The 18,315-nt window shown below is 41.0% G+C and overlaps 5 protein-coding genes across 7 annotated transcripts; 4 read left to right on the forward strand and 1 right to left on the reverse strand.

Moving 5' to 3' along the window:
- Positions 1-1,318: 1,318 nt before the first annotated feature.
- On the forward strand, positions 1,319-3,582 carry LOC126785098 (lysine histidine transporter-like 8). The gene is made up of 4 exons (XM_050510688.1): positions 1,319-1,815; positions 2,035-2,599; positions 2,705-2,836; positions 2,967-3,582. Exons 1-4 carry the CDS (start codon positions 1,364-1,366, stop codon positions 3,453-3,455), a joined length of 1,638 nt encoding a protein of 545 aa, XP_050366645.1. The 5' UTR covers positions 1,319-1,363; the 3' UTR covers positions 3,456-3,582.
- Positions 3,583-5,840: 2,258 nt separating this feature from the next.
- LOC126785101 (lysine histidine transporter-like 8) lies at positions 5,841-8,757 on the forward strand. The gene is made up of 5 exons (XM_050510690.1): positions 5,841-6,332; positions 6,476-6,609; positions 7,207-7,643; positions 7,717-7,848; positions 7,973-8,757. The coding sequence occupies exons 1-5, from the start codon at positions 5,962-5,964 to the stop codon at positions 8,453-8,455; spliced, it is 1,557 nt and encodes a 518-aa protein (XP_050366647.1). The 5' UTR covers positions 5,841-5,961; the 3' UTR covers positions 8,456-8,757.
- Positions 8,309-10,420, reverse strand: LOC126785120 (uncharacterized). 2 transcript variants are annotated; one of them, XR_007671023.1, is made up of 3 exons: positions 10,111-10,420; positions 8,850-9,287; positions 8,309-8,447 (listed from the first exon to the last, which is right to left on the reverse strand). XR_007671023.1 is itself a non-coding variant. In XM_050510717.1 (2 exons), exons 1-2 carry the CDS (start codon positions 10,221-10,223, stop codon positions 9,080-9,082), a joined length of 321 nt encoding a protein of 106 aa, XP_050366674.1. In that variant the 5' UTR covers positions 10,224-10,420; the 3' UTR covers positions 8,732-9,079. The 2 variants fall into 2 exon arrangements, 1 of the variants encoding a protein (XP_050366674.1); XM_050510717.1 differs by lacking the exon at positions 8,309-8,447 and having other exon boundaries at positions 8,732-9,287.
- A 160-nt stretch (positions 10,421-10,580) lies between these two features.
- Positions 10,581-13,284, forward strand: LOC126785091 (lysine-specific histone demethylase 1 homolog 1). Its single transcript, XM_050510679.1, has one exon. It carries the CDS (start codon positions 10,581-10,583, stop codon positions 12,981-12,983), a length of 2,403 nt encoding a protein of 800 aa, XP_050366636.1. The 3' UTR covers positions 12,984-13,284.
- A 1,568-nt stretch (positions 13,285-14,852) lies between these two features.
- Positions 14,853-16,356, forward strand: LOC126785114 (dehydrin ERD14-like). Of its 2 annotated transcripts, XM_050510710.1 has the most exons (3): positions 14,853-15,338; positions 15,478-15,667; positions 15,791-16,356. In XM_050510710.1, the coding sequence occupies exons 1-3, from the start codon at positions 14,958-14,960 to the stop codon at positions 16,099-16,101; spliced, it is 882 nt and encodes a 293-aa protein (XP_050366667.1). In that variant the 5' UTR covers positions 14,853-14,957; the 3' UTR covers positions 16,102-16,356. The 2 variants fall into 2 exon arrangements, with proteins under 2 accessions (XP_050366667.1, XP_050366666.1); XM_050510709.1 differs by having other exon boundaries at positions 15,478-16,356.
- Positions 16,357-18,315: the final 1,959 nt, after the last annotated feature.

An 18,315-nucleotide genomic window follows, 5' to 3' on the forward strand; every position in this document is an offset into this window, starting at 1 on the left:
CATTTTTCATGGCACAAATATATAACATGATCGATCTAGCTACTAGAAGGCGCATATATGGACGCGTTTGTTTGACCATTATCTTTCCCATTGAAAATCTAGAGTTCTCGGACAGTGACTTCAGTTGAATGCGTGTATCGTATGCATTATTTTACAGATTAATAAAGGAAAAATTGCCTGTGATTTCATTGGCACTTTCTAATCCCAGAACCGCGGAATGACGACGTATAACTTTTTCAAACTTTCTGGAAGTATAGATAGAGCTCTCGGACTCTCTATGTGGCAAAGAGCGCTAAGTTCTTTTATTTATTTATTTTAGCAATCAAATAAAAGGAAATTAGCATTCTTGGTGTGAATAAGAGCATATAATATATATAGTATGAAATGCATGATGATCATTCCATTAGATGATCTGATGATGAACTTGCAGATTCAGGGGATCCGGGAACGAAAAGAGATCGATCCACCAAATATGAGCCTTTTGTCTGTTTTGAGTTTCCTGTCAAGCTACTATTTTTTTTGGCAATGCTTATTAAACGCTTTGAGAATGTTCCAAGTTAACATAAAATTAATAAATCGGTCGAGTTTAATTGACTAAACGGGTAATTATTATGTGTACTCAGAATATTATATGACACTGTCATATTGTGTATTCAGCCAATTATATTATTACAAGGTGTGGTAAACATACATAAGGTGAAAGAGAAGAATATTATTTAAATATGAATAACCAATTAGAAACAAACACAGTAAAAATGAACTAATAACATTAAAAAAATATGTCACGTAAACTATGTATCGGGTACATATAATAATTTTTATGACTAAACCTGATCTAAGATTTGACGATGGTAAGGAGCAATTCCGTTTTGGGATAGGTGGCAACTGGTAATCCGATTACTAATAACTGATTCATGAAAAATTAACAACATTTCTTCGGCCATAGAAGTCCGCGGTCGAAGTCATGCAGAAAATGCCTTCACCACTCCATGACACATTGACACAAGAAAATAATATCAAATAATCTGACGATCGCGATCGAATGTTCTTCTTATTCAGTTCTTCCTTTCTTCTTAATTATCTAGTATATGATTGCCGTAGAAATTAAACTCAGTTGAAGGACAAGACTACCATATGTGGAAAGTGCCGGTCAGCAAACGCTGTATACCGAGCCAGAAGTATATAACTATATATTAATGTCAGCATCCATGACCTAATTAACTGATTATATGTTGTCAAATAAATGACTTTGGTGCTCTATATATATTGTTGTTTGATATCAACTTAATCATTAACCTTATAATTTGGTGAAACTTGCATTGCTAGCTAGCTAGCCAGCACTGATATCATCTAAGGTCCAAAAATGGCCGAGAGTCACCAGAGAGAGTTGCACCTTCATGATGAGTTCATTGTGGAAGATGACACTGCTGCTATCCCCATGAGCTCATCGCCTCCAGAAATAGATTCTGCGATGCAGGATCATGGCGCATCAGCGCCTCCGATGCAAACAGATCAATCTAATCCTAGCGGAATGAGTTCACCATCATTGTCGGAGAAGCCACTTCTGAATCTCTCCATAGTGCCTGTAAATGTACGTAAAGTAACCCCGAGGTCTCACACTCCCAATTTCTTCACGCCATTGGGTAGCCCTATCAGAAGGGCTATCCAACTTACCAAATTTGACCCTCAGGATGCTTGGCTCCCCATCACAGAGTCAAGAAATGGCAATGCCTATTATGCTGCTTTCCATACTCTTTGCTCCGGTATTGGAATTCCAGCCCTTGTGCTTCCCGTGTCCTTCACCGTTCTTGGATGGTACGTACACAAACTATTACCATTCTTATTTTGTTGACGTTTGAAATTCTCCTATAACTTTCTTTGTTTAGGTGAGTTTGTAATATCATTAGGTATATAAACAATAATTTGTCTTAATTTAAGTCAATAGTATTAGGTTTAATTTGAAATTTTAGTTTTTCAAGATCTTGTTTTAATTTGTAAGCGCGTCAATCTAATTAGTGAATTAATTGCATGCAGGACATGGGGGATCATAAGCTTGACGATAGCATTTACATGGCAGCTCTACACTCTGTGGCTTCTAGTCAAGCTTCATGAGTCCAAAGAAACTGGGATGCGTTACAGTCGATACCTCCAGCTCTTCAGCTCCACTTTTGGAGATAAAATGGGAAAGATCTTCGCCGTCTTCCCCATCTACTACCTCTCCGGCGGCACTTGTGTGGCCCTCATCATTGTTGGTGGTTCCAGCATGAAGCTCTTCTATGAGATCCTGTGCGGCCACGAATGCACTTCTAAACCGCTCACCACGGTGGAGTGGTACTTGGTGTTTACGTGCGCTGCGGTGGTTCTGTCTCAGCTTCCCAACTTGAACTCCATTGCCGGAGTATCATTAATCGGTGCGATCACCGCCATTGGTTACTGCACCATCATGTGGCTCGTTGCTGTCACGGAGGGCAGGCTTGACGGCGTTTCCTATAACCCAAAAAAGGAAAACTCTAATACTGCTATGATCTTCAGCATTCTCAATTCTCTTGGGATTATTGCTTTTGCTTTCAAGGGTCACAATCTTACACTAGAAATTCAGGTAATTGTTGATACACTCAAACAATTGGTTGATAGTTAAAAAATAGAGTTGATCCAATTCGGAGCTCTCCAATTCGTTACTAAACAAGATGTTTGGTTTATACAGGCAACTATGCCTTCTAGTGACAAAAAGCCATCTCATGTGCCAATGTGGAGAGGGGTGAAGATTGCATATTTCATCATCGCATTGTGTTTATTTCCTCTAGCAATTGGTGGATATTGGGCTTACGGACACATGGTATGAAACAACTGGATGCATGGTAGACATTGTGTTTTAGTTAGTATGCTTGTTCTAAGAGTACATACGCTCTGTTTCGATCAGTAAAAATATCAACGTACTAACGGTTGAAACTTGTTCATTGAAATAGATACCACCAAATGGGGGGATGCTTACTGCAATCTATCAATACCACGGGCGTGACACTTCGACACTCATTCTTGCACTGACCAGTTTATTCATCATTGTCAATGCTGTGAGCTCATTCCAAATCTTTGGGATGCCTATGTTTGATGATATGGAATCCAAGTACATCACTCGCTTTAACAAACCGTGTCCGTGGTGGCTCCGATCAATTTCTCGGGCCATGTTTGGATTCGGCTGCTTCTTCATAGCGGTCGCAATCCCGTTCTTGGGTAGCTTTGCTGGTCTCATTGGAGGGATTGCCATTCCCATTACCTTTGCTTATCCTTGTTTCTTGTGGTTGAAGATTAAGAAGCCCGAAAAGTTCAGCTTCATGTGGTTGCTAAATTGGGCACTGGGACTTCTCGGCACGGCTCTCAGTGTTATCCTCATAGCTGCCGGCATTTATGTTGTCATCGACACAGGAATTCAAGTCAGCTTCTTCAAGCCTCAATAGTATCTATTCAATGATCAGTATTTAGTTCATCAATTCATTAGGAATCCCTTGCATCCCATTTTCTTGTTGTTCTATGGTGATGATACATGTTATTTTGTAATACATAATAAATTAATATAACTTACTATGACACCCAGCATGGCGCGCAGCATCTACATACCTAACAATTAAAGCTTTTGAAAGATCATGTCATGCATGCAGTGAATTAGATGATGTACCGCAAATTCTATGTACGTGGAAATTTGGTATGATCAAGCTAGATTACCATCTAGAATAGCCACATCGTAGATGGTTTACTTTTAGTCATCACCAAACAATTTTGTCGGATTTCTTTTGAGTCTTTGGCTGCTGATTGTAAAGAGGGGAATAATAAAGTATAGAGTATCTTTAGCTCCTTTTAATTATTGATATTCATGATAACAAAGGATAATATGAAACCATACTTATACGATAGAAATATTTGGTTTAATGATTGGATTCAGAGATCGAGCGTCAAAGTATCTTTCGCAAAAGCAACCTTACAGAACCGTGATCCAAGTATGAATTTCCAGGAAATTAAGAAGCATGTGATGAGCAGAAAGAAAATTATACAGAAAAAGACTGGATCATTATTTTCTTCATATATGCACCCTCCCGAAAATTCTTATATGCAAGTTTCAACTTTCGTATGCTTGTGGATCTTTTATGAATGGTTGCATCTTTTATAAGGGACATGCACAACCAAAAAAAAGAGGGGAAAGTAGAGAGATATTATTCAACAAAAGTAATTTGAACAGAGTCGGTCAGAAAGTGAACAGAAGGAAGAAACAAGGAAGCTCTCAACTGGTGAGTGCTCGAGTCTGCAGATATATATGCCCTACATGTTGTAAAGTAGTTCGATGATGTAAGCTACCAAAACAAAACTTACCAGTACCATCTCGATTATCGAGCAGAAAAACTTAATCGCTTTATAAGTACTGTGCTAAGATTCTGATTGATTTATTTATACAGGAAGGCCGCCAGCTTAATTGAAGTGCTTGTTCTACATGCAGCCAGGATAACTGCTCCGTCTCGATCGAGCAGGCTTAACTGTTTAAGGAAATATACTTTTTTAGGAAAAATAGTTACCATTACCGGAGGCTCAAAAGTCTACCTGTATCATGAATTATATTGTCTTACAAAATCAAGCGGTGATTTAAGATCACATATTATAATGCAATCTACGATAAGTAACACTTATTATAAAATGAGTACAAAATAAATCTAAGACTACATGAGAATAAAACAAGCATTCCAATAACCCCTATAACAGATATTATACATCACCTAAATACCTCAATTGGTGTACGATACATGATACCCAAAGTAAAATAGAAGGATCTACCAATCAGAATAGTTTAGGTGACGCGCCAAAAGTCTACGCGATCTCCTTGCCCTTACCCAGGCAAACCTCCTCCCCGTTAGGGTTTTGCTGCACCTTCTCAACGGTCATCTTCTTCTCTGGCGGCCAGCCTAGCCTCGTTGCCACCGATGTCGTCGATCTCCAAACTCCTGCCAACGGCGGGGACAAACTGATCTCCGATGTTGGCCAAGTTGTCCATGATCCATCCTTCCAAATCCATGGCGGCCAACTTTTCAGATGCACCACCATCTTCTTCTGCAATGATGAATTGGTTGTACATATATTTCCATAATCCGAGGCTACTCCTCCTTTAATCGAATTTGTGGAAGAGAGACCCATGAAGGACAAGAGAGTGTAAAGAAAAAATCGAGGGATGAGAGGATGGAAAGTCATGACGGCTTGATGAGGGGTGAAGGGAATGAAATCCATGACGACAAGATCGGTGATGAAGAGATAGGGCGGCTAAGGTTTGCTAAGTCGAGAGGGTTTCTTTCTATTAGGTGCTCTAAGAAAGCGGAGCGTAATTGACAAAGAGGATTTAGAGTTCATATACTTAGTTACTAATTAACCATATATATAGCTTAAGTTATTACTTTCTGGTACATAGAAACGCTAAATTTCAGTTTAATTAGGGTATTGTATACCTACTAACGCAGAGAGCTAGCCAAAGATGGATTAGTAAAGGTTATAGTGTCCAAATAATATGCATCGCGCTAGCTAGCATTTGCATTACATACTCGATCTGAGACTAAGCAACTTCATCAGTCAAATATGAAGAAAGTGTGATCGATCTTTAAAGCTAGACATTTCAAAGCTGATTTCTAAGGAATTCGAATGATAGATTGTTGGAGTCTTCTATTCTTAAACGGACAAGCTGAGACTCGAAAAAGATAAAGTGTCCAACGCCATTATAGCAGCCAAATATACCCCAGTCAAATAATATAGACCTGCCCCTCTCATCACCACTTAGGTCAGAACTCAAAACTCACCAGTTACTATTCTATTTCAATCAATCACCCGCACTCACCAACCTCTTCTCCAGCAGCTAGTCTTTTCTTCTATAAATTCCCCATTGGCCTTCACCACACTACAAATAAGTGATCATCTAAACAAGATTGATCGTATATGAGTTGTGAGGTGACGGAAGTGAAAGTGAACTCCATGTCGTCGTCGGCAAAGAGGGCAGCAGATTCAGAAATTGAAACTCCGGCTGCCGAGATGTCAAGCCCGGCTGGTCCGCCAAAAACGCCTAAGAGCCCTTTTGCTTCGCGTTTTATGAGTACTCCTCTTGCCAGCCCCATGAAGAAGGCGATTGTAAACATGCAAGGGTACTTGGAAGAAGTTGGACACTTCACCAAGCTTGATCCACAAGACTCCTGGCTACCCATCACCGAGTCGAGAAATGGTAATGTCTACTACTCGGCGTTTCATACACTCAGTTCAGGAATTGGAGTTCAAGCTCTCCTCCTTCCGCTGTCTTTCACCGTTCTGGGTTGGTAAGTTCTACACACACTGACACACATTTTACACCAAAACCCTACTGCATAATTAACCATATTGGCCTATAATGTAGTCCTTAATATATAGATCGATCAATTATTCCGTTTTGCTTATACGGTACGTACATATATACTTGCAGGGCATGGGGAATTATATGCCTCTCGGTGGCTTTCATGTGGCAGTTATATACTCTGTGGTTACTGATACAGCTCCATGAATCACAATCTGGGATGCGCTACAGTCGATACCTTCGCCTTTCCATGGCCGCTTTTGGTATGCACTATAGCTATATATTACCATGAATTCTAGTTCATCATCAGTATTCTGTATTCATCATCTCATTATTCAAGCCAGCAAAACAAAGTCGTCAGAATTATTGATTGGTTACAATATTAGTAGCTCGTACGGCAACTTTTAGGGTTTATTTTTAAATGAATAGCAATGCATGCATGCTTTAAAATTAAAGAGGATACAAAATTAACTAATCCCTTGATTGGAAATATTGTTTCGGATATCCTAAATTTAATTACCGCACAGTGAGTGAGTTGATTAGTGGTCCTCGATCTATAGATTTGTGTTAACTTTAAACCTTATCGCCAAATTATATTACATCTAAGTGATGATGCATGGGATTGCATACTCTAAAGATGAAGCTAGCTGAAGTACTTTCACTTAGTGAACAACAATTTTACTCGTCAAGTGCTTCTTAAATTTACTTTAAAGTGCTTTAAGGTCTGCCAAAACAAGCACAAAAGCTTTAGAGGGACAAGAGACCTGGGAGTGCCCTGGTCAAAACGACAAAACCTAAAGTTTCATTCTTAACTTGGTGTGGCAAATTATTTAACGCTACGTTAACACTACAACTGGCAGGTGAGAAACTAGGGAAGTTGCTGTCGCTGTTTCCGATCATGTACCTCTCCGGCGGCACGTGTGTGACCCTGATCATGATTGGTGGTGGAACCATGAAGATATTGTACCAGATTGTTAGCGGTAATAATACAAGTCCTTTGACCATCGTGGAGTGGTACTTGGTGTTCACCGGCACGGCCATTGTTCTTGCTCAGCTTCCTAATCTCAATTCCATTGCCGGGATTTCATTAATTGGAGCAATTACTGCTGTAACTTACTGTACTCTCATTTGGGTTGTTTCCATTACCAGAGATAGGCCTGTGGGTGTTTCCTATGACTATCCGGTACTTCCTCCCCAAGCAAAATCTGAAACAGCTGCTTCGGTTTTCAGTATTCTCAATGCTATCGGGATAACTGTTTTTGCTTTTAGAGGACACAATCTTGTGCTTGAAATCCAGGTAAATGGTTAAACCCATTTGAGCTTTGGTTAGGTTAACCCTCTGAGTCTTGCTGACATGATTTTATCTGCAGGGGACTATGCCTTCAAGCATAAAGAGTCCGTCGCGTTTGCCAATGTGGAAAGGGGTGAAATTTGCATATCTCGTCATCGCAATGTGCTTATATCCCCTTGCAATAGGAGGATATTGGGCTTACGGAAATCTGGTGAAGATTTTTTTGAGACACGCTTAACTATTACTTAGTGCATCAGATGTCTAGTAGTAATCTCTCGAATTCCTCTTATGATTCGTACCATCTCTACTAATTTAATGTGATTATTCTATGGCAGATACCATCAAACGGAGGAATGTTAAATGCTCTGAACAACTTCCATGGACACCATACGTCAAAATTTATGCTGGCTTTTACAAGCCTGCTGGTTGTGACCAACTGCCTAACCTCGTTTCAGATATATGCAATGCCGGTGTTTGACAATCTGGAATTCAGATACACTAGCTGCATGAATAAACCCTGTCCACGATGGCTCCGAGCAGGCTCTAGGATTTTGTTTGGCTGCTTTGCCTGTTTTATTGCAGTGGCACTACCATTCTTGCCCAGCTTGGCAGGATTGATTGGCGGAGTTGCAGTACCTATCACATTAGCATATCCGTGTTTCATGTGGATACTCATCAGAAAACCTCCAAAGCATATTGCAATATTCAATTGGGTACTGGGATCCTCAGGGATAGTCCTTAGTCTCTTAATTGTCACAGGAGCAATTTGGAATATAGTAACCATCGGAATAGAAGTTCACTTCTTCAAGCCTGAATAAGTAATGGCAAAACAGCATCACAGAGTCAAGTACTGAAGCTACTACAATGAATGCTGCTAATGAAATTCTACAACCATCCTCGTGCTAATGACCTGCTACGGATCTGTTACAGTTGATGCCTAGTAGTATAACGAACCCCTAGTAAAGGAACAAACCCAAGCCCCATCAAACCCAACCTGATCTTAGAGACAGAGCAAACAACTTCAACAACTGTTCAGAGATGTAGATCGAATAACTGTACAACATGCTGCATAACACTTTCAGTACGTATCTGAATGTAATAAACTTTGTAACTTATGTCATTGTATTGTTGATAAGTAAGACAAACATCAATCTCTCAGAAGTTTGTAGGCCAAAACAAAAACCCTCACTAGTAGCAGAAAAGCAACCGTACCTTCAACTAATCATTCTTCCTCCCTCGTGTATTCTCTTCTATCTTGAAAGATTGAGCACGACACTTTGATCAGCATCTTCAAGAGTAATCACATCGACTTTTACTTTTGAAAATCAAGGTGTGATTACACACTCCAATAAACAAAAGAAGGGACAGACGGGATACAGATCAAATGCAATGGCCAAGAACTTCCACGGTTAACTTCAGGTACTGCGAGTCTCCGTCTCATATTACATAGATAATGGAAGAAGCATCCTTCGTTTCTTTTTCCGAGCCAACTTCACTTGCCTAGTAACTTTTATGCACAAAAGCAAAAGCATTGCGATGCATACAAGGATGAAAGCAAGCCGCATATGCCTGAAGTACAACGAAACTGCTGAAAACACCAGGAAAGCTAGAATTACCAATTCCCATATTACAAAGAGCACAACATCTACCCTGCATCCACAATTTGGGAGAAATAAAACAAATGAGAGATAAATCATGATTGAAAGGAGACAAAAGAGAGATAAAGCAAACACAATATGTTTTGACATGTATACGGATCAAAGTTTTATAGTTGCACACTAAGCTAACCTTATCTAATAGTCTAATACTACTTCTCAGTAAGGAAAAATCAAGCTCATCAAGCACAACAGGTAAGAGAGCATCGAAGATACAAAGTCAAGTCAAGAAGTGCCAACATACTATCACTGCAAAATAACGACCACTTCTATGCACGGAACTTTGTTGATGAGAATTATATAGCATCAAACACCTGGTGATTACAAAAACCCTCACCATTCCTATGCTTAGACCAGCTCCATAGACTAAACAAAAGAATATACAACCCCATACACCACAACTCTGTAATAAGAAAACAACTAAAACGTTCCGCGAATGCAGAGCAACAATCTCCCAAAAGTTCTACCCTAAAATGAACTAGTATGGTTTATGTTAATCCCTAGGGAAAGCTCTATACAAGGCAGCCACTCCAAAATCGAATACTACGCCAGAAACTCCTGGTCATCTTTACACTACCTGCCTCTAAAATTTACTTCTTTTATACTATTCATAACAATTTAGGTTCAACAACTCAGGTCAGGTTGCCTCAAAAATAAAATAAAAACTATAAAAAAAATTGCAGATATAAAACCATAGCAATAGCTTACCTAACTCAAAGAATTAGAGATGAAAAAGCAAATTGATCTCAGAAAACAAGGAAACAAATAATAATCAAAAGAGATAAGAAAGCTCAGGATTAATGAGAATATGTCTTTACCTTGACAAAGTGTGGTTGGAGGTGGAGGAGAAGAAGGAGACGGAGGCCCAGTCATGCTTCGATCGAATCTGATACTCTCTCAACTGATCCGCCAGATTCGATCGCGTTATCATCTCTCTTCTGCTACCTAATTTCCTTTCTGAGAGAGATCGGAGTCGGAGGAGGTCTCTTCTTCACGTCGCCGCCCCGTCGAAACTAAACGTCGCCGTTTTCACAGGAAAACCCGTCGCTAGGGAATTCACAGCGAGGTTGAACGTCGCTGGATTCACAACGGAATTGAACGTTGCCTGGGTTCGGAGCCAATTCGTGGACCTCCTCTCACTTTAATTCTCTCTTGCCTTTCGCTTTTTATTTCTTTTATCTGGACCACTAGGCCCACAATGAGATTAGGCCCAGCCCAATAGAGATAATTAGGGTTGGGTAAAGTAGGACATTCCTACGACGCGAAATGAGTGACACAACCTCACCACATGGAAGCCGCGGACCGACCCCAAAACCCGAACGACGTCGTCTCCGGCGTATCCTCGCCGGAAACTGATCTCTCCCACTCCTCCAGCCCTCCGGAGACCAACCAAAACGAATCACTAAACCAGTCCTCTGCGAACCCCTCTGCGCCTCCGCAATCCACGCTCGAAGCGCCGATCTCGGATTCCCAAGATGAGTCCTCCGAGCCCATCCCTGAAGACGCGCCCAATGCTCCACCTCATAACCCTAGGCCGGGTCCGGCGGACACCACCGGCCTTCCCCCCAAACGACGCCGTCGCAGGAAGAAGTTCTTCACGGAGCTGATCGGCACTCCGTCGATGGCCAAGAGCCGCCGCACCGACCTCAACAAAGAGGTCGACACCGAAGCACTGATCGCACTCTCGGTGGGGTTTCCGGTGGACTCGCTCACGGAGGAGGAGATCGAGGCCAACGTGGTCCCTATCATCGGCGGCGTTGAGCAGGCCAACTATATAGTCGTCCGGAACCACATTCTGTCCAGGTGGCGGTCCAACGTGTCGTTCTGGCTGACCAGGGAGATGGCTCTGGAGTCGATCCGGCTCGAGCATAAAGGGTTGGTCGACAAGGCTTACGATTTTCTGGTTGAGCACGGCTATATTAACTTCGGGCTAGCTCCGGCGATTAAGGATGCGAAGTTGAGGTCGTTTGATGGGTCGGAGAGGGGCAATGTGGTCATTGTGGGAGCTGGTTTGGCCGGTTTGGTGGCGGCGAGGCAGTTGGTGTTTTTGGGGTTTAAAGTTGTGGTATTGGAAGGGAGGAGTAGGGCTGGAGGGAGAGTGAAGACGAAGAAAATGAAAGGGGAGGGATTGGAGGCTGCAGTCGATCTCGGTGGGAGTGTCCTCACTGGAATAAATGGGAATCCACTAGGGGTTCTAGCTCGGCAAATGGAGCTGCCTCTTCATAAGGTGAGGGACCTGTGCCCGCTTTACTTACCAGATGGGAAATCAGTTAATTCTGTTATGGATGATAGATTAGAGGCTTCTTTTAATAAGTTGTTAGATAGAGTTTGTAAGCTTAGGCATGCAATGATTGAGGAAGTTAAGTCTGTAGATGTTCCATTAGGGACTGCGCTGGAAGCTTTTCGGAGAGTGTGCAATGTGGCTCAGGATCCACAGGAGAGAATGCTCCTGGATTGGCATCTAGCTAATTTGGAATATGCAAATGCCACCTTGATGTCCAATTTGTCGATGGCTTATTGGGATCAGGATGATCCGTATGAGATGGGTGGTGACCATTGTTTTATACCTGGAGGCAATGAGACCTTTGTGCGAGCGCTTGCAGAGGGTCTTCCAATTTTCTATGACAGGACTGTGCAAAGTATTAGGTATGGAGCTGATGGGGTTTTGGTTTATGCAAATGGTCAGGAGTTTCGGGGAGACATGGTTCTTTGCACTGTGCCTTTAGGTGTGCTTAAGAAGGGGTCAATTGAATTTGTCCCGGATCTTCCACAAAGGAAAAAAGATGCAATTGAGAGTTTGGGATTCGGATTGTTGAATAAGGTGGCGATATTATTTCCTTATAACTTTTGGGGTGGAGACATTGATACTTTTGGGCATTTGACTGAGGACCCGAGTATGAGAGGGGAGTTCTTTCTGTTTTATAGCTATTCTTCTGTATCAGGAGGTCCCCTTCTGGTTGCACTTGTTGCAGGAGACGCTGCCATTAAGTTTGAGCTAATGTCACCTTTGGAGTCTGTCAATAGGGTGTTGGAGATTCTGAGGGGCATTTTCCACCCAAAAGGTATTGCTGTTCCGGAACCTATTCAGGCAGTGTGCACTCGGTGGGGGAAGGATGAGTATGCATACGGGTCATATTCATATGTTGCAGTAGGTTCTTCCGGAGATGATTATGATATTCTTGCAGAGTGCATTGGTGATGGGCGAGTATTCTTTGCTGGAGAGGCCACTAACAAGCAGTATCCAGCAACAATGCATGGAGCTTTGCTCAGTGGGATGAGAGAAGCTGCCAACATTTTGAGAGTAGCTAAAAGGAGGTCGATAACCCCATCACAGGAATTAAATAATTCTTCCGTGGAAAACGAGGATTTGGATAAATTATTCAACAGCCCTGACTTAACATTTGGGAGCTTCGCCGTTTTATGCGATCCCAAGTCATCTGATCCGGAGTCTACATCCCTGATTAGGGTGAAACTCGGAGGGGAAAAGTCGGACATGGGATGTTTCAGTCTGTATGGCTTAATATCAAACAACAATGCCTTTAAGCTGAGAGATGTAGAAGGTGATGGGAACAGGATGACGATGTTAAATTATGAATTCGGAGTGAGGCTGGTTGGGAGAAAAGGTCTGACTGGTGTTGCAGAACCTCTTATCGCCTGCATTAGATTAGCAAAATCAGGTATGCAACAGTAGTAGGTTGGAGCTGTGTTTGCATAGTGAAGCAGATCATTGTTTCAACAACGGGAAGAAATTCATCTCAAGGTTAATTGTTGTTGTAGTAAAAATAATTACTAATGCCAAGAAGATTGGAACTTGCAAGGCTGAAGTGATTCTTGTTGGGCATAGAGAACCACTTCAGTTGTTTAACAATAACAATATAACCGTTGCGAATTGCTTGTAATTCTTTTTAGATGTGAAAGACGATTCGTTCATCCCTACATTGATATTGTTGTACTTTACTTAAATTAGTTCATGTAGTTGCACTGTTGCAGTATTGTAGAAATATCAGCTGTTTATATTCTTTACTTCAACCTTCTGGGGAATGAATGCTTCAAATATGAAGCTTGGGCTGCGTGGCCCAAATGAGGACCAGTATAACTACAACCAAAAATGGGGTAAACTTGCTGTCATGCTGACACTCATATTACACTATTATTACGTATCAAATAGGGATAAATAATATTTTTATTCATTGATAAGAAACGTATTTATGTTTGCATTACATTGAATATCACATATATTCATGAAGTATATATCATTATTCATCTAGACTAATTTATATTAATTAGAATAAAATATACTGAAAGATTACATAAAGTAATTCACCTACAACAAATATTACCAGTATGTTAGCTTTAAGGGTCATTTATATTGAACTACTAATAGTTCAATACATGACATTGTTGGAGAGGGCAAATTGTAATTTAAACTCAAGTAATCTCATTTTTCCTTTTTCTTTTACAAGTACTGTTCTTCCTTAGAGTTTCGAAACCGAATAGTGTCGGTGTAAATTAACTTGTTTCTTAAGTTTAATTACTAAATTGTCGTTCGCCATCTATTCGGTAAAAAATTACACACCACTGATTGCGCATTTTGTCGCGATTTTTATTTCCAAGCAAAGAATATAAGTACTGAAACCATAGGCTTCTCAATTAAAAAAAAACTAATTCAAATGATATGTGGCTATGTGCATTGACAGGAGTAAGTGTCGAGTGCTAATCATCAAAAATGATTTAAATTATATAAAATCAATTATAGAAACTTAAATTGACGCTTTCTTCATAGTTGAAAAACTAAAAACGGTACGACTCTTTGATAATGTGGGCAGATGGCAACCCCAAAGCCCAAACGGCCCTATTCCGACTCATGACTCTTCTGGTTACTCCAGTAAACGACAAACAATCAGACCATCAAATATCTCCACCCCACTGAAGCTTACAGTGCACCCACCAATCCCAGATCTCATAAAACCACAAACCCTTGATCCTCGTCCTCCCGAAGCAAAGTGCCACGTGGGTCACCTCCACGCACGGCCCCCTCTCTTAATTTTAATCCATCCATCCAATCCAGGCCGACACTCCTTGGGCCCTACATTTACCCTCCCCCACGTTGCTTTTGACACGTAGCGAGCAATTATTGGTTGTGTCCCTCTCTTTCGCTTGCATCTTTTGGCCTTTCGCCCTTTTGACTGTCTGGTTTCCATTACTCCTTTCGCTTATCACACACGCACAGCTCGGTGGCTTCAACTGGCACATATGCACTACGTACACGTGTCAAACATATACAGCGAGTTTGGAATTTGGGCGCGTGACGGTGTATCTCTTTACACCGAGGTCGGTTGCTGGAACAGAATGCCAATTGAGTATAGGGATTGGAAGTAAATTTGTTGCTCGTCTCTGTCAGGACTGAGGGTTTTGGACCTTTGGTGTACACTTATAAAAAAGAATAGGATTAGGGCCAGCTAATTTTAAAGCCTTAATTAATTTAGTTTACTTAATCGCGTCACGTCCGTGTGTGTAGCACTATAAAAGCTCACAGCCTCAGTAGCTTAGCCTCATCAAAAACTGAAAGCATTTCTCTACAAGTGTCTTGAGAAAAAAAGAAAGCCTACTAGCTCATTTGCTTCATTGCTTGTTATTTGTCATTTAGAATCCATCTTTAAGAAAAATGGCGGGTGAGTACAACAAAAGCCACGAGTACGAGACCAAGGCCGAGGAGGGCGGTCCAGTTGAGAGCCAGGAACGTGGGTGGTTTGATTTCTTGGGGAAGAAGAAGGAGGAGGAAAAGCCTGTAGTCCAGGAGGAGGAAAAGCCTGTAGTTCAGGAGGAGGAGAAGCCTGTAGTTCAGGAGGAGGTGATTGCCACCGAGTTCGAGAAGGTCAAGGTGTCTGAGCCTGAGCCTGAGCCAGCTTGTGTAGACTACAGCAAGCCTGCAGAACATGGCTACCATCACGAGGAACATAAGGAGGAACATAAAGAGGAGGAGGTCGAGAAGAAGCATGAAACTCTCTCAGAGAAGCTTCGCCGATCCGACAGCAGCTCTAGCTCGGTAAGTCACCTTTTACTATATCGTTCTTCGATCAAGCTTTTCAGCTTATCAAGTTGGTTCCTTATGACTTCATATATGTAAGAGCATTGTCTTTCAATATTAATACGTTAAACTAATATATTGTATGATGAATTTTCAGTCTAGTGACGAGGAAGGAGACGATGAAGAGAAAAAGAAGAAGAGGAAGGAGAAGAAGGGACTGAAGGAAAAGATCAAGGAGAAGATCTCCGGCGACAAAGAAGAAGAGAAGAAACACGGCTACGAGCAGGACACTGATGAGATCCCGGTGGAGAAATTCCACGAGGATCACGGCCATGCCTACGATCACGGCCCGGTCGTGCCCCACCATGAGGAGCCAAAAGTTGAGCCAGCAGTAGTGTACGCAGAGGAGAAGGAGGACGAAAAGAAGGGGGATAAATTCCACGAGGATCACGGCCATGCCTACGATCAAGGCCCGGTCGTGCCCCACCATGAGGAGCCAAAAGTTGAGCCAGCAGTAGTGTACGCAGAGGAGAAGAAGGAGGACGAAAAGAAGGGTTTCCTTGAGAAGATCAAGGACAAGCTTCCCGGACACAAGAAGCCGGAGGAAGTTCCGGTTGCGTCTCCACCAGCGGCCGGTTATGAAACTGCCGAGCCTGCTTATCATGAAGGTGAGCCCAAGGAGAAGAAGGGTTTGATGGAGAAGATCAAGGGGAAGATTCCCGGGTACCATCCCAAGACTGAGGAAGAGAAGGAGAAGGAGAAACCAACTGGTTCATACTGATCGGTTTCCTTTTGTGACCGAAAGAGTGATCGATGATGATAATGACGATGGTGTCGAATGTTGGCGTCTTCAGTTATTTTCTGGGTGGCTTTTTCTTTTTGAAAAAGTATATATAGGGAAACTGTTTCATCTATATGTGCTTATTTGTAAGTTTGTTTATTAGTTAGGTGTTTTCATATTAAGGTTATCATTTCCTTATTTTGTTTGTGATTTACACATTGTTGTTAATAATATTATTCCTATTGTATTTTCTAACTTAGTTTGGAACTTTCTTTTTTATGCTTATATCTATCATAATGCTCACTGAGCCCACATTTTTCAAAGAAAAAGGAACAAAGTCGGATTGAGATGGAGTGAGTAGAGTCGTAGAGATTAGGAAGGTGCTTTGCTTGATATTTGGGAACTGCTTGACATTTGTGGCTTAATATGAGCTGGCCTGGCCTCTGATCTTTTCAAAATTACTTACAATTTTTCAGTTTTATTCATGTTAGGTCAAGATTAATTTTGAACAATATCTAGGTGCTAGTGATATATATCTAAACATAATAGTATTAGACTTTTAGTGATGAATATGGACATAAACAATGGAAAGGTTCAATAGGATGATGTTTATGGCGAGAGCTGTGAGCTGCCTATTGATCCAGTAATCAATTATATCAAAACCGTTTCAAAAATGATCGATGATTCTGGCAACTTCTAATAATGGTCAGATATTTTAACATATGCACCAAGTATATCGTATTAGCTTTTTGGTAGGGATCTTTATCACGTCATTTACAGTCGAGAAAATTCCGAACGAGTCTGGGAGTGGGACTAGGATACATGGAATCGGGTGCGGGTACGTGGAAGCGAAGCGTTTGGAAACGTGGAAGCGATTTTTTTCAAAAATTAAGGAAGCGGGTGCGTTTTGGAAGCGTCAGAATAATAAATATATATTGTATACTATTTTTATCTTTTATTTTTTAATTATTTTATCCAGTTTTTAAAATAACTTGATAACTATTAATAACTTCTTTTCTAAATTATGATTATCCTTAGTTATAGCAATATTAAAGCTTCCTTTCAAAATTCAAACAAAAAAATGTCCAGTATAGTGTGAAGGTATTCGCTACGTACAAGTCAAAGTGACGTCACTAGATGAAATTGAATAAAAAATGGTTCGTCTTCTCTATCTCGCCAAGATTTTCTTTATATCTCTCCCCAAGCTCTTTCTCTTTTCTCTGACACATTAGATCAATTGATGTTATTCATCTTTAACCGCTTGAAGAAATTGAAAGAACATGAGACAACAAGAAGAGACTCAAGACATTGATTGATGAAATAGAGGAATGAAATGAATCACGCTTCTAATTTGGAAGCCAACACTTCCGCCGCGCTTCCAATTAGGAAGACAACGCTTCCACCGCGCTTCTAGTTTGAAAGCCAACGCTTCCGCCGCGCTCCCAAACCCTCCTTTTCTGGAATCGCGCTTCCGTCGCGCTTCCGCTTCCGAAGCGGGAATCGGTCATCAAGACAAGCTTCCGTGCTATGTAGGAGTGGGATCACCATGTCTTGTGGATATTAGGTACAAATTCAAGTCGATCATCAGCTCCATTTTGATCGACACGTCCTTTCTTTCATAACCGGATTAAGTTTTCTGTTAAGTATTTGAAGGAAGAAAATGAAGAAAAATAAAGAAAAGAAGAATATATGGAAAAATTATTATATGTACCTTGTACATAGTCTATGTAGCATACACTTTAATGTTATAGTTCATTTTTATTGTATTTGTTTCTGATTAGTTACTCATATTTAAATAATTTTTTTCATTTTCACCGTGTGTATGTAATAATTTTCCACGTTATAGTAATATGATTAGTTAGATACACCACATGATAATGACACATAGTGTTCCGAATACACAACACAATTACTCAAATATATATAACGTCTCCCTCGATCCTACAATAAGAGTGAATTGCGCGATTGACACAAAATTAAAGGAGGAATGACCAAAACGAGAGCACAGTGGAGTGGTGGAACCGTCATGGACCATCCTCCATTCCTCTTAATATTCTGAGCTTTCGTTGGGTGTACGTTAGTAACTACATCCTAAAGCTTTTCGAAGTTAAACATTAGTTGAATTTGCCCCACATTGTGTGGTGTAAACACCTTTGTTTGTACTTTGCTGGCTAAAGTTGTTACAGTCATAATTGATCTCGATGACCCGAATCC

The sequence above is a fragment of the Argentina anserina genome, chromosome 2, assembly GCF_933775445.1.
Source record: "Argentina anserina chromosome 2, drPotAnse1.1, whole genome shotgun sequence".
Lineage (NCBI taxonomy): Eukaryota > Viridiplantae > Streptophyta > Magnoliopsida > Rosales > Rosaceae > Argentina > Argentina anserina.

Excerpts from the sequence above, each read along its gene's own strand:
- LOC126785098 (XM_050510688.1), top strand. The coding sequence starts at position 1,364 with ATGGCCGAGAGTCACCAGAGAGAGTTGCACCTTCATGATGAGTTCATT. Across the intron at positions 2,600-2,704 it reads ATCTTACACTAGAAATTCAG|GCAACTATGCCTTCTAGTGA; the intron begins GTAATTGTTGAT and ends TGGTTTATACAG. Across the intron at positions 2,837-2,966 it reads ATTGGGCTTACGGACACATG|ATACCACCAAATGGGGGGAT; the intron begins GTATGAAACAAC and ends TCATTGAAATAG.
- LOC126785101 (XM_050510690.1), top strand. The coding sequence starts at position 5,962 with ATGAGTTGTGAGGTGACGGAAGTGAAAGTGAACTCCATGTCGTCGTCG. Across the intron at positions 6,333-6,475 it reads TCTTTCACCGTTCTGGGTTG|GGCATGGGGAATTATATGCC; the intron begins GTAAGTTCTACA and ends ATATACTTGCAG. Across the intron at positions 6,610-7,206 it reads CCTTTCCATGGCCGCTTTTG|GTGAGAAACTAGGGAAGTTG; the intron begins GTATGCACTATA and ends TACAACTGGCAG.
- LOC126785120 (XM_050510717.1), bottom strand. The coding sequence starts at position 10,223 with ATGATAACGCGATCGAATCTGGCGGATCAGTTGAGAGAGTATCAGATT. Across the intron at positions 9,288-10,110 it reads TCCAACCACACTTTGTCAAG|GGTAGATGTTGTGCTCTTTG; the intron begins GTAAAGACATAT and ends TTGTGGATGCAG.
- LOC126785091 (XM_050510679.1), top strand. The coding sequence starts at position 10,581 with ATGGAAGCCGCGGACCGACCCCAAAACCCGAACGACGTCGTCTCCGGC.
- LOC126785114 (XM_050510709.1), top strand. The coding sequence starts at position 14,958 with ATGGCGGGTGAGTACAACAAAAGCCACGAGTACGAGACCAAGGCCGAG. Across the intron at positions 15,339-15,477 it reads CCGACAGCAGCTCTAGCTCG|TCTAGTGACGAGGAAGGAGA; the intron begins GTAAGTCACCTT and ends ATGAATTTTCAG.